The sequence below is a fragment of the Corvus cornix genome, chromosome 3, assembly GCF_000738735.6.
Source record: "Corvus cornix cornix isolate S_Up_H32 chromosome 3, ASM73873v5, whole genome shotgun sequence".
Taxonomy (NCBI): Eukaryota; Metazoa; Chordata; class Aves; order Passeriformes; family Corvidae; genus Corvus; species Corvus cornix.
The window spans coordinates 114,371,593-114,382,663 of record NC_047056.1 but is presented as its reverse complement, the minus strand read 5'-3'; the positions used below and the strand labels follow the sequence as shown (position 1 = coordinate 114,382,663).

At 65.4% G+C, this 11,071-nt stretch overlaps 2 protein-coding genes across 5 annotated transcripts; one reads left to right on the top strand and one right to left on the bottom strand.

Moving 5' to 3' along the window:
• Positions 1–15: 15 nt before the first annotated feature.
• On the top strand, positions 16–4,237 carry ZNF513 (zinc finger protein 513). Of its 4 annotated transcripts, none has more exons than XM_039569766.1 (3): positions 16–95; positions 2,334–2,927; positions 3,120–4,237. In XM_039569766.1, exons 1-3 carry the CDS (start codon positions 56–58, stop codon positions 3,869–3,871), a joined length of 1,386 nt encoding a protein of 461 aa, XP_039425700.1. In that variant the 5' UTR covers positions 16–55; the 3' UTR covers positions 3,872–4,237. The 4 variants fall into 4 exon arrangements, with proteins under 4 accessions (XP_039425700.1, XP_039425701.1, XP_039425699.1 ...); XM_039569767.1 differs by having other exon boundaries at positions 21–95; positions 2,337–2,927; XM_039569765.1 differs by lacking the exon at positions 16–95 and adding an exon at positions 396–1,639 and having other exon boundaries at positions 2,337–2,927.
• A 100-nt stretch (positions 4,238–4,337) lies between these two features.
• On the bottom strand, positions 4,338–10,849 carry SNX17 (sorting nexin 17). Its single transcript, XM_039569768.1, has 15 exons — positions 10,692–10,849; positions 8,928–9,002; positions 8,603–8,720; positions 8,219–8,283; positions 8,026–8,136; positions 7,569–7,659; positions 7,304–7,391; positions 6,903–6,972; positions 6,694–6,786; positions 6,347–6,550; positions 5,895–6,017; positions 5,707–5,784; positions 5,446–5,520; positions 5,110–5,151; positions 4,338–5,022 (listed from the first exon to the last, which is right to left on the bottom strand). The coding sequence occupies exons 1-15, from the start codon at positions 10,752–10,754 to the stop codon at positions 4,903–4,905; spliced, it is 1,416 nt and encodes a 471-aa protein (XP_039425702.1). The 5' UTR covers positions 10,755–10,849; the 3' UTR covers positions 4,338–4,902.
• Between the last annotated feature and the right edge of the window lie 222 nt (positions 10,850–11,071).

The following is an 11,071-nucleotide window of genomic DNA, read 5'->3' as shown; positions in this document are numbered from 1 at the left end:
GGCGGGCCGCGGGCGGGCGGGCGGCGGGGCCGGGCCGGCGCCGGGGCCCGCCACGATGCCCCGGCGGAAGCAGAGCCACCCGCAGCCGGTGAAGGGTGAGTGCGCGGCGGGCCCGGGGGGCGGCGGCGGCGGCCCGGCGGGGACCCGCGGCGCTCGGGGCGCTGCAGCGGACGTCGAGGATGGCACCGAGGAGACGGCAGGAGCGGCGGTGGTGCTGCCCGGGGACCTGCTGCTGGGCCGCGGCCCGGCCTCCGAGAAGGGACCGCCAGGTGCGTGCGGCCCCCGCGAGGACGCCGCCCCTCTCCGGCAGCCCTGCCGGCGGGGACGGGGCCCGGCCGGGCCGCACCGGCCCCGCGCTCGGCGCATCCGGCAGGGCCCGCCCTGGCACGGGCCCGCCCGGCGCGGGCTCCGGCCGAGCTTCCTCTCACGGGGGAGGCCCGGCCCCCAACGGGGCCCCTGGGTGGGTTCTGCCCGCCCGGCATTGAGCCCCGGCACCGATCCCCGAATGCTCCTTTCCGCGAAGGGTCCCGGGCATGACGTGTCCCCGCGGTCGGTTCGGGGCCTTCCCCGCAGCCGCCGCCGGGCTCACCCCAGAGCCGCCGCACCGCTCAGCCCCGGCTCTGCTGCCCACCCCGGGAGCTGGGCCCGGCCTCGGGGTCCTGTTCCACCGCTCCCCTCGGCACTGCGGGGTGCATGGGATGCTCTCAGCTCCGGGACCCCCGGCCCGGTGCGACTGGGCAGCGCCTGTCCTGCCGGTGCCCTCGAGCTTGGGTCAGCCCCGGCCGAAGCCGGAGGAGCGAGCGCTGCTCAGCTCCATGGAGCTGCCTCACGGGGACTGGTGGGAGTCACTCCCCGCCCCAGGCACTGAGCAACGTGGGAACAGAACGGCGAAAGAAGGGAGTCCAGCCCCGTGTCTGTGTCCCCTCACTGCTCCCAAGGGCTGTGCCCAGGCCCATGTGCTCAGCGGCTGCACCGGGCTGTGCCCTGCTCCTACTCTGGTACTGAAGCTCAGTCCCAGCTGCCTGGCAGATGGGGCTGCTCCAAGGGCTGTGCTTCCCTGCACCGGGACAGCTGCTTGGTAGCCCCAGGAGACCTCCAGGGATTTGGTGACAAAGCTACCAGGAATACCTGGCCTCCCATTCTGCCCCAGCCAGGGAGCAGGACTAGGACCTCAGCCCACTGATCCAGTCAGGACAGACAGGCTGTCCCACCCGGGCACTGACATAGCCATTTAGGGGACGGTGCTCTGGGGACGCTGTGGCACTGCTGGGCTGAGGGGACAGGGGGTTCCCTCAGTGTGGGACTGGGCTGAGGGGACAGGTGGGTCTCTTGGTATGGGTGGGGCTGAGCTGAGGAGAAAGGGGTCCCTCAGCAGAGGGCTTGAGGCAGGGTCAAGAGTTTCCCCTGTAACAGCCAGGCCTTAGCAGGATGCCCTTTTCTGATGTCTGCATTTCAGGCAGTGCTTGTGGAAGGGGCCTGGAGGCTGGAGCGGCCGCCCCGTCCCACAGCACAGGTCAGCCTCGCCTATGTGCCTGTCTGGGAGCTGGACCCAACCAGAGCAGCAGCAGTAAGGGGACAGTCCAGGCCGCTTCCCAGGATGGTGGGCTGCTGCTGAGTCTGACAGGCCCCAGGGCTGCAGGTCAGGGACAGCATGGGGTCAGCAGGGCATGGCTTGCAGCTGGTAGCGGTGAGTTGTGCCTCCAGCCCCAAGCACCAGTCTGGGAGCACACGTGGGGCACAGGGGCTGCAGAAGGATGAGTCTGTGCCCAGCTGAGAAGTCCTGTTTTGAGAGCCTGGCACAGCCTTCCCCCTGCTGCCACCAGACAGCAGCACTGCATGGGGCTGGGGAATGTTTCCTACAGGATAGAGGGGGCTGGTGTTGGAGCTCCCTGGTGCCAGCCATGCAAGTGTGACCAGCTACCAACCCCGGGGCTCGGGCAGTGGCACAGTGAGAGGGGCACAGAGCAGCTTTGTGGGCACCCATTTCTTCAGCGTGGGCCAGGCTGTGTCCACCACCTTCCCACCCACCAGGCCCAGCAGTGCTGGTGGGTGACAGATCCACCTGTCCTCTCACCCTGCCTGGTGCCAGGGTCTTGGCCAGCCACGCAGAAGTGTCAGGGTTTCCCAAGACACCCAGAACAGGCCCTCAGCAGGATGCTGGGGCAGGCCGTGGCTGTGGGGCTCCTCCCTGCAGTGCACAGTGCGGTGGGCTCCTACTGGGTGCCACAGGGTGGGTACAGCTGCCTGAACCCTTCTGGGACTGGGGGGGCATAGGCAGAGGGGCTGTGCCCAGGCCAGCCAGGCTGACCACCCCATCCCCACGGTGTTCTCAGCAGATACACTGGTGGGAAAGATCGCTATTCCAGCATACGCCCTGAGCGACGACGACTGCTCCTCTGGGTACCAGCAGCTGAGCGTGGAGAGTGACCCTGAGGAGGGGGGTGAGCCTGGCCCTGCCGCCCTGCCCTGCCGCCAGTGCGGGCTGCAGCTGGCTGCCAGCCTGGGCCAGAGCTGCCTGCAGTGCGCCGGCGCTGAGGGCGGCCGCAGCCAGCGCATCGTCTACTCCTGCCAGCTCTGTCCCTTCGCCTCCCACTACTCCAGCCACCTCAAGCGCCACATGAAGACACACAACGGGGAGAAGCCTTTCGCCTGCCCACAGTGTGCCTACGCCTCTGCCCAGCTGGTGAACCTGACGCGGCACCTGCGCACGCACACCGGGGAGAAGCCGTACCGCTGCACGTGCTGCAGCTTCGCCTGCAGCAGCCTGGGCAACCTCAAACGCCACGAGCGGGTCCACAGCCAGGACAAGCCCTTCCAGTGTGCTGCCTGCGACTATCGCTGCAATCAGAGCCGCAACCTGAAGCGGCACATGCTCAGCCACCGCCTGCCCGAGGGCGAGGGGCCGCACCGGCGGGACAAGGACCCAGGTAAAGGTGGGACGGTGTGGGGATGTGGGGAGAGCTGTTGTGGGGGCTTTGGAGCTGGGGCAGGGCACAGATCCTGCCATCAACCCAAAGTCAGGTACTGCCAGGCTCACTGGGGAACTGTGGCTCGTCACAGAGCCAATCCTCACTGGTGCTGTGCTGCCCAGCTCACAAACCCGTCTGTTTGTCCTGCAGAGCCACTGCTGCCAGAGCTGAGCCTGCACGTGGGCAGCGGCAGCGGCCCCTTCCTGCCCGGCTGCGCACGGCTGCGGGGCGAGGAGGCAGCTGCACTGCCCGAGCTGCTCTTCCCCTTCACATGCCGCATGTGCGGGCTGGTGCTGGATGACGGATTCGCACAGGATGAGGGCCTGGCCGAGCAGGTCTGCGGGCGCTGCAGCTTGGCGGTGCTGGGCACCGAGCCAGGCGCCAGCCCCCGCAAGGGCGCTGGGGACAAGGGCTTTGCCTGCAGCCTCTGCCCCTTCGTCACCCACTACCCCAACCACTTGGCACGGCACATGAAGACACACAGCGGGGAGAAGCCCTTCGCCTGCCCGCTCTGCCCTTATGCCTCCGCCCACCTGGACAACCTGAAGCGGCACCAGCGCGTGCACACAGGCGAGAAGCCCTACAAGTGCCAGCTCTGCGACTATGCCTGTGGCAACCTGGCCAACCTCAAGCGTCATGGGCGCATCCACTCAGGCGACAAGCCCTTCCAGTGCAGCCTCTGCAGCTACAGCTGCAACCAGAGCATGAACCTGAAGCGGCACATGCTGCGGCATACGGGCGAGAAGCCCTTCCAGTGCCGGAACTGCTCCTACACCACTGGTCACTGGGACAACTACAAGCGCCACCAGAAGATCCACGGCCACACAGCCGAGAGCTGGGTGAACCCACGCAATGCCAAAGCCCTCCTGGCCCCCCCAGCCGTGGGCACGGCCCTGCCCTGAGACAGCACTTAGCCCGGCAGTGGGCCTGGGGTGCCTCGGTGCCTGCCCTCCCTGGGGGAGGGAGGACAGGCAGGCAACTCTACAGGGGCTTAGGGCTGCCTTACACCAGGCACACTGGGGCCTCCAGCAGCCCTGTCCTGCCTGGGCAGGGTGAACTCACGACTGGCAGCTCTGACCCCTGCCCATGCAGCAGCACTGCCGTGTCCCCAGCCACCCCTCCTGTCTGTTTCTGCCTGCCGGAGCCTTCCTCTGCCGGGGTTTGGGGGAAAGGGGGGAGGGGGGAACAGGACTGGTTCCATGGCTGCTGCCGTGCTGGTCGGTGTAATTTATATTGTGTATAAAAGCATTAAACAGTCAGTTTTGTTATCTGCTCTTCACCCTGGGGGCCTTGTTCTGCTGCAGAGGACAGCACAGGGCTGGCACGGGGAGGGGAGGGACAGCAGCCACCCCCCAACAGACAGCCTGGTACCAATCAGGATCCATTTTAATCATTGTTGCAGTGTGTAAACATCAGTTACTGTCCATTAATGCTCTGTCGGGCTGAGCAGCAGGAGATACGTGGTTACAAGCCTAGATTACGCTGGCGTCTATGAGCGGGTTAGAGGGGACTCAGCGCAGAGCCCCCCGAGACAGCTTACTGCACTCTTGTCTCGGAGCACAAACCTAAATGCTAATTTGGCATTATGGAGCCTGCCTGGGTCCGCCCCCATGCTGGGCCAGGCCTTCCCAGCCGGGACAGGAGCAGCTCTGTCCCCGTGCTGGGCCAGGCCCTGCACTGCAGCTCCAGGGCTCTGCCCGGGCACACTGTTCAGGTCAAACAAGCCCTCTCCCAGCTGGAGCCAGCAGCGGGAGGAGTTCAGCTGCCCCCACCCCGAAGGCAATGGCGGGCTGGGGGTGAGCTCCCAGCCCCGGGGAGCAGGAAAAGGTGGATGTAGCAGGTGAGAGGCACGTTGATTGCAACCTGGCTGCAGGTCGTACATTCCTCAGCGAAGGCCCTTGCTCAGGCCAGGGCTGTCCTGGGAAGGGGGGCACTACAGATCCTCATCGCCAATGCCCTCAAAGGCATAATTGCCGTGGAAGTCATTAGCACCCACATCATTAGCAGAGCTGGAGTGGCTGATCCCACGCAGGCTGACGGAAGTGAGCTTGCTCTGTGGAGAAGGGAGATGTTAGGGAGGCCACCCCAGCTCCCCTACCCACTTAGCCTGCGGGCTCTGGCACGCCTGCACAAAACTCACCGAGAGTTTGGCCATGGGCTCCCGAGAGGCATCAGGTGAGTCCTGTGAGGACAGCACAGTTGGGCAGCGTAGGGTCATGGGACACAACACCCACCTGTCCTTCTACCTGCCCCCCTCCCTCCCCAGGGAATCTGGCTCACTGACTTGGTCCAGAAGCTCTTTTCCTTCCCAAGAGTCTGGAAGCAGGGCACCACAGCCCTGCTGTCCTCTGGGCTTGCCCCAGCCCTGCTAAGGAGACAGTGGCTCCTCTGGGGGCAGTGAGTTCTGGTACACAACACATGTCAGAGCCCCTGGTTGCACGTGTCCCCCCAGCCAGGGCTGCAGGGTCCCACTCACCAGCAGCGGGGGTGACTTCACAGCTTGCTGGCTGTCCGAGCGTCGCAGGGCCCCATTCACCCGCCGCCGAAACATCTGCAGGGAGGAGCTCAGCTTGGCCACGGGGTCCCCAGCATCAGCTCTGGGGCTTGTAACTGGCCCTGGGGATCTCTCTGCTGGCCCCATCCTGAGGGGAGCACTCAGGACCCAGCCCAGACCTCAGGAAGTCACAGGCCAGGTTGGGACCCTGCCCCAGAGACATCATCCAGCCCCAACCCTCACCTTGCGGATGCTGCCTCCAGATTTTTTCACCATCAGCTCATCTACCATGGACTGCAAGCAGATGCTCAGCATGATGGCCTGCAAGGGAGAAGTGTTACAGGGCTCTGTGCACCCCACAGCCTTCCCACACCCCACACAGGGCCCAGCCCAGCCCTTCCCCTCACAGCCCACCTCGCAGGCAGCTCTACCTGCGGGCTGGTGATGGTGACCCACTGCAACCGGTCCTTGCTCATCAGGTACTCAAAAGCCAACTCCAGCTTCACCTCGGACTTCCCCGGGCTGCTCCCTGATGGGCCGTTGCTCATCGGCACCTGCAAGGACACAGACCAAGGCTGGGAGCCTCCAGAGGGGAAGTAGCAGCTCCCCAGACGTCTGTGCAGATTGAGGGCAGCACCCAGCCACGTGTGGGACACCTGCCTAGTGCCCACCAGTCTTCTTCCACTGTCAAGTCCCCTCAAATGTCCTCACACAAATGATCCCCTCAGTCCCAAGGCACGATTCAGACCCTCACCAGGCCTACAGGGCCGGAACCTGGCATCAGAGCCAGCAGCTTTCCCAGAGAGAGGTATCAGCCCAGCCCGGCACAGCCAGGTCTCTCCAGCCCCCCCAGCCCCCTCCCTGCTCTCCAAGCGTCACTCACCGAGGATGTGACCCGCCAGCATCGCATACGTGTGACCTTGAAGCTGCCCTCTTTGATCTGCTCATTCGGCAGCCGCACCTGGAAGTTGAGCTCGTTGTTGCCGGCACTGACAACGACATGGCAGCCTTTCTCAGGGAAGTCGGTGACACAGGGGTCGAACTTGAGATAGCCATAGTACTTTAGGGTCTGTGCCAGGCGGATGAACTGCGGGCAGAGCCAGGGATGCTCAGCACTGCTGGCCACGTTCCCGGGCCAGGAACAGGTGACCAACCCGGTACCACACGTCACATGGAGGGGCTAGTTCAGTGCCAGAAATGCCCCACTCATGGCACTGCACCCTCTCCTACCTCCTTCTTGGAGACCTTTTCTTGCAGGGACTTCAGCTGCCGGTGCTGTTCCTTGTTGACAAGGATCCATCCATGTTCAATGTCTGACACCGTCTACAAGCAGCACAGGTTGGTGGGCACCTGGGACTGGAGCCACCCAAGCCCCGGCACAGCTGTGGCCAAGGGGTGGAGTGCCCCTCCTCACCTGGCTGTGCCACACCAGCCCTCACCTGCGCATACAACAAGTTCAACCCCACACGATGCTCCATCACATCGTCATCATAGGCCGAGTCCCAGTAGCTGGAAGGGAACCACATGGGTCAGCCTGTTCCCCACCTCCTTACAGCAATGAAGAGAAAATCACCCTCCTGTGGGCTGGCTCTCTGGCCAGCTTCTCCCTAACCATTGGTCACTGTGCCCTGCTCCCCATCTAAACTGGTTGCCATGGAAAGGCAGAAATGGGCTGAGCACATCAGGGCAGCCCATGCTCCAGTGCCGTGGCCAGGGATGCTCAGGTGTGTTCCTGGGGTCCAAAGCATCTGTGGGCAGCAATGGCAGGAGGGGAGAGTCCCTCTGTGGAACAGGGAGCCCTGGGCACCACCCCACTGCTGCCCCACAGCCCCCCACGCACCTCTTGCGCAGGATGATCTGGAACTCAGGGTTGTGCAGGCTGGTGACCGACACGTACGGCAGCTCAAACTCCTGCAGCTTTCGCACAACTGTGGGGAAACACCAGCTCAGCAGCAGCTCGGGGCAGCAGGAGCCCCTAGGCCCCCACTGCCAGGGTGCCCCAGGGAAAACAGGCAGGCCCCCCACCCAGGGTAGGGTCCAAGCACACAGCCCTCACTCCAGGCAGGGGGCAGGGCAGATGTCACACCACAGTGGGCTCTACTCACAGGAGAAAGCTCCATCCTTGGTCTCTCTCACTAGGAAGAGACTGAAGTAGCCAACCAGGTCATCTGGCAGATCCAGCTTGGAGGCCACAGCCTGGGAGGAAGAGCAGGACAGTCCTAATACAGACCCAATGTGGTGGCAAGACCCAGCCTGTGTGCATTCTGGGGCCTCCCAACAGCAGGAAGGCAGCACCTCTGCTGCCCTGTGGCCAGGCCTGGGGCTTGTTGCAACCAGGAAACAGCTAGGGGACCCCAAACATCAATCTGGACCCAGACACACCCATCAGCACACCCATTTCAGCTCCCAGCTTTCCAGCCCCACCAAGTCAACCCCGCTCCAGGGTGGGCAGATGGCAGGGGAGGACGGGGGGGCTACCAGGCTGAGAAACCCCCACACATGTGGAAAACTGCAGAATGCAGCAGGAGGGGCTGGTCCCACCCAGCATGAGAGCTCTGGCACCTCAAGGACATCCTCCGTCTGGTCCGAGGTAAGGATGGTGACCTTGACCTTCTGCCCGTTAGAGAGCAGCACTTCCAGCACCACCTCCTCTGTAGGGATCTGCTGCGTCTCCTGGAGAGAGAAACAGGACTGGCACCCCAGCCCTTTCTCACAGACTGAGAGCCCCAGACCACCCACAGCTCTGCCCCCTCACCTGCTGGGCCTTACGCAAGAAGCTGTTGAAGGTCTCGCTGCCTCCCAGTGTTGGGTCCTGCCGCACTGCAGGAAGGGGCACGAGGAGTCAGAAGTCCCATGGGAAGGGGCACGGATCCACATCAGTGCCTGGCCCTTCTGCAGCCCCTCAGTTTGCCCTCAGACTGTATGCTGGGGCAGCCAGGGACCCCCCTGCACATTCCCCCTCTGCTGGTGCAGGGCAGGGGCTGGGACAGGAGCTGGCATCCAGGGGACAAGCCCACCAAATGCCAGCACGAGACCAGGAGTTGCAAGATGGGCCACAGTGAATGGAGCAGTGCAGGGGGGAAGCCATGGGCAGTGCCCCAGCACCCTGCACAACCAGGCCAGGGCAGGCCCAGCTTACCAGCCTGCATGTACTTCTCCAGCTGCTCCCGTCGCTGCTCTACCTCTGCTGGGGTGAGCGTGAAGATCTTCTTTGGGGGAAAGGCTGGGACCACGTTGGCGCCATACTCCTTCCGTAACTAGGATAAAAACAGAGTGCTGCAAGAGCCTCCGGGAGATGGTGGCTGCCCTGATCCTCTACCCTAGCTGATCCCCAGGGACCTAGCAAGGGGAGCAGAGAGCTTGCCAGCATCCCTTATCCACGTGGGAAGCCAGCAGCATGCAAGAACCCAGACAGAATGTCACAGCCCTGGAGTGGGCACCTCAGCACCCACCGCCCTCCCTACCTGCTCGTGCAGGCCCAGGAGCTGGCTGTAGCGCACTCGGCAGTGCAACACCCCGTTCACGTGGATGTTGTAGGCCTGTGGGGAAAGAGGCCAGTCAGATCCCAGCACCTGTCAGATGGAGGAATCCCAGGACCTGCCCAGCTCGGAGCACATAGGGCACCAGGGAGCACCCAGGAAAAGGCAATACACCTGAGGACCCTGCCAAGGGGCAGATGGTCAAAATTGTTCAGGAAGTATGAGCACATCCAAGAGATGTGCCTGCTGGACACCAGGAAGGTCTAACCTTGTGGCTGCCCAGCCATGGGGAATACAGAGCCACACTGCAGCCCCACAGACATGGGTGTCCCCATGCCAACAGACAAGGACACCCCTCCCCACTCCCAAGAGTTCACAAGGAGCTGGTGGTCCCTGACTGTGCCTCCTCTGCACTGGCTCAGCTCCTTCTGACGCCACAGGCAGAGCACAGCTATGACTGCAGAACATTCAGGGCCTGGCAACTCCCAGCACCTCACCATAGATGGAGTTCTTGCAAGGGACAGCACTGTTCTCTCAGGTGCTGCCATCCCCAGAGCAGTGTTTGGGAGGGCGAGAGGATAGACATGAGCCTCCAGCCAGCCATGGCAGCCCAGCCTCCCAAGGATGCCCCCAGTGCCCTCCTGCTCCTGGGTGCCGGGACTGCCCAAGGCTCGGCAGAGGTCCCAGCCCAGCCAGGCTGGAGCTCACACTGGCACCTCCCAACTCAAAGGCACCAGCCTTTGAGTTGGGAGCAGGGTTGCTGCGGAGGAACAAGGAGGGACGGGGGAGGTACAGGCAGCACCCACGCCTGCCCACATCAGGGGTCTCCATGAGGTCACAGCTCCTGCCCCAGCCCCCGGGCTGCCCAAGGGCTCTCCCCAAGGTGTGAAGAGCCTCTGAAACAGCGGAGGGCAAAGTGCAGGGGGGTCACGGGGCCGAAATGCCTCGAGGGCTGCCAGCTCCTTTGGCCCTTGAGCAACTGCACCTCCGGCGGACCGCCAGGTCTCCATCACTGCTCACCACCGCGTCCGTGCCCCAGCTCAGGCTCCCGAGGGGGATCCCCCGGAGAGGGATTTCGGCACAGGGGGGAAGCGTGGGGATCTCCGCGGGGTCGTGAAGCCCAGGACTGCCCACCCTCACCCCGAGAGCACTGATACGGACCCTCCACCCAGTCTGGGGGCTCTGCCCGCCGCTGCCCGCCCCGGTAAAGGGGTCCGGGCACTCGATGGCCACCGCCACTCGGCAGCAGCGTCCCCCGGCTCCTCTCCGGGGGCGCTCACGGCGCAGGCAACAAAACAGGAAGCCGGGATAAACGGACGGACGGGCGGGCCAGGATGAGCCGGAGCTCGGGATGAGACCGGACAGGGCCCTTGCGAACTGCCCACCCCGCCCGCGGCGCCCGGGGCAGGGCAAGGTCCGGACACCCCCGGGGCTGTTCCGGGGACCTCCCGCGCCCGATCCGGAGGCGCGGGGGCGACGGGGCCCAATCCCTGCCCGGCCCTGGCACAGGGCGCCGGCTGGGGACAGACCTGCCTCGCCCGGCCCCGGCCCCGGTCCCGGTCCCGGTCCCGGTCCCGGTCCCGGTCCCGGTCCCGGTCCTGATCCCGACCCGTCACCGCGCCGGGGCTGCGGCTCCGCACGGCCCCACGGGGGTCGCACCGCACTCGGGCCGCGGAACCGCGCCACCCACTAGGCTCCGCGGGACGGCTCCGTTCCGCGGGACAGCTCCGCTCCCTCGGCCCCGCTCACCACGTAGGCGGCGGCGCCGCCGTCCCCGGCGCGGGTCTCGGTCTCGGGAATGGAGAAGTGCATGGCCGGGCCGAGCGCGCCCCCGCTACCCGCCTCCCGCCGCCGCCATCTCGGGCCAGCACTCCCCGCGATGGCGCGGCCGGCAGCACCGCCCGCCCCAGGGCCGTCCCGCTCCGCCCCGCCCGGGGCCGTCGCTCTCCGCCCGCCCCGCTTCGCCCCGCTCCGCCCGCCCCGGGGACGCCCTGCCCTGCCCTGCCCACCCCGCCCGAGCGCCCCGCCGCGCCCCGCCGCGCCCCCGCCGCGCCGGGCTGAACGCGCGCCCGGCCGCGAGTGCCCGGGGTGGGACCGGCCCGGGGAGGCGGGGCCGCGGGGAGGGACCC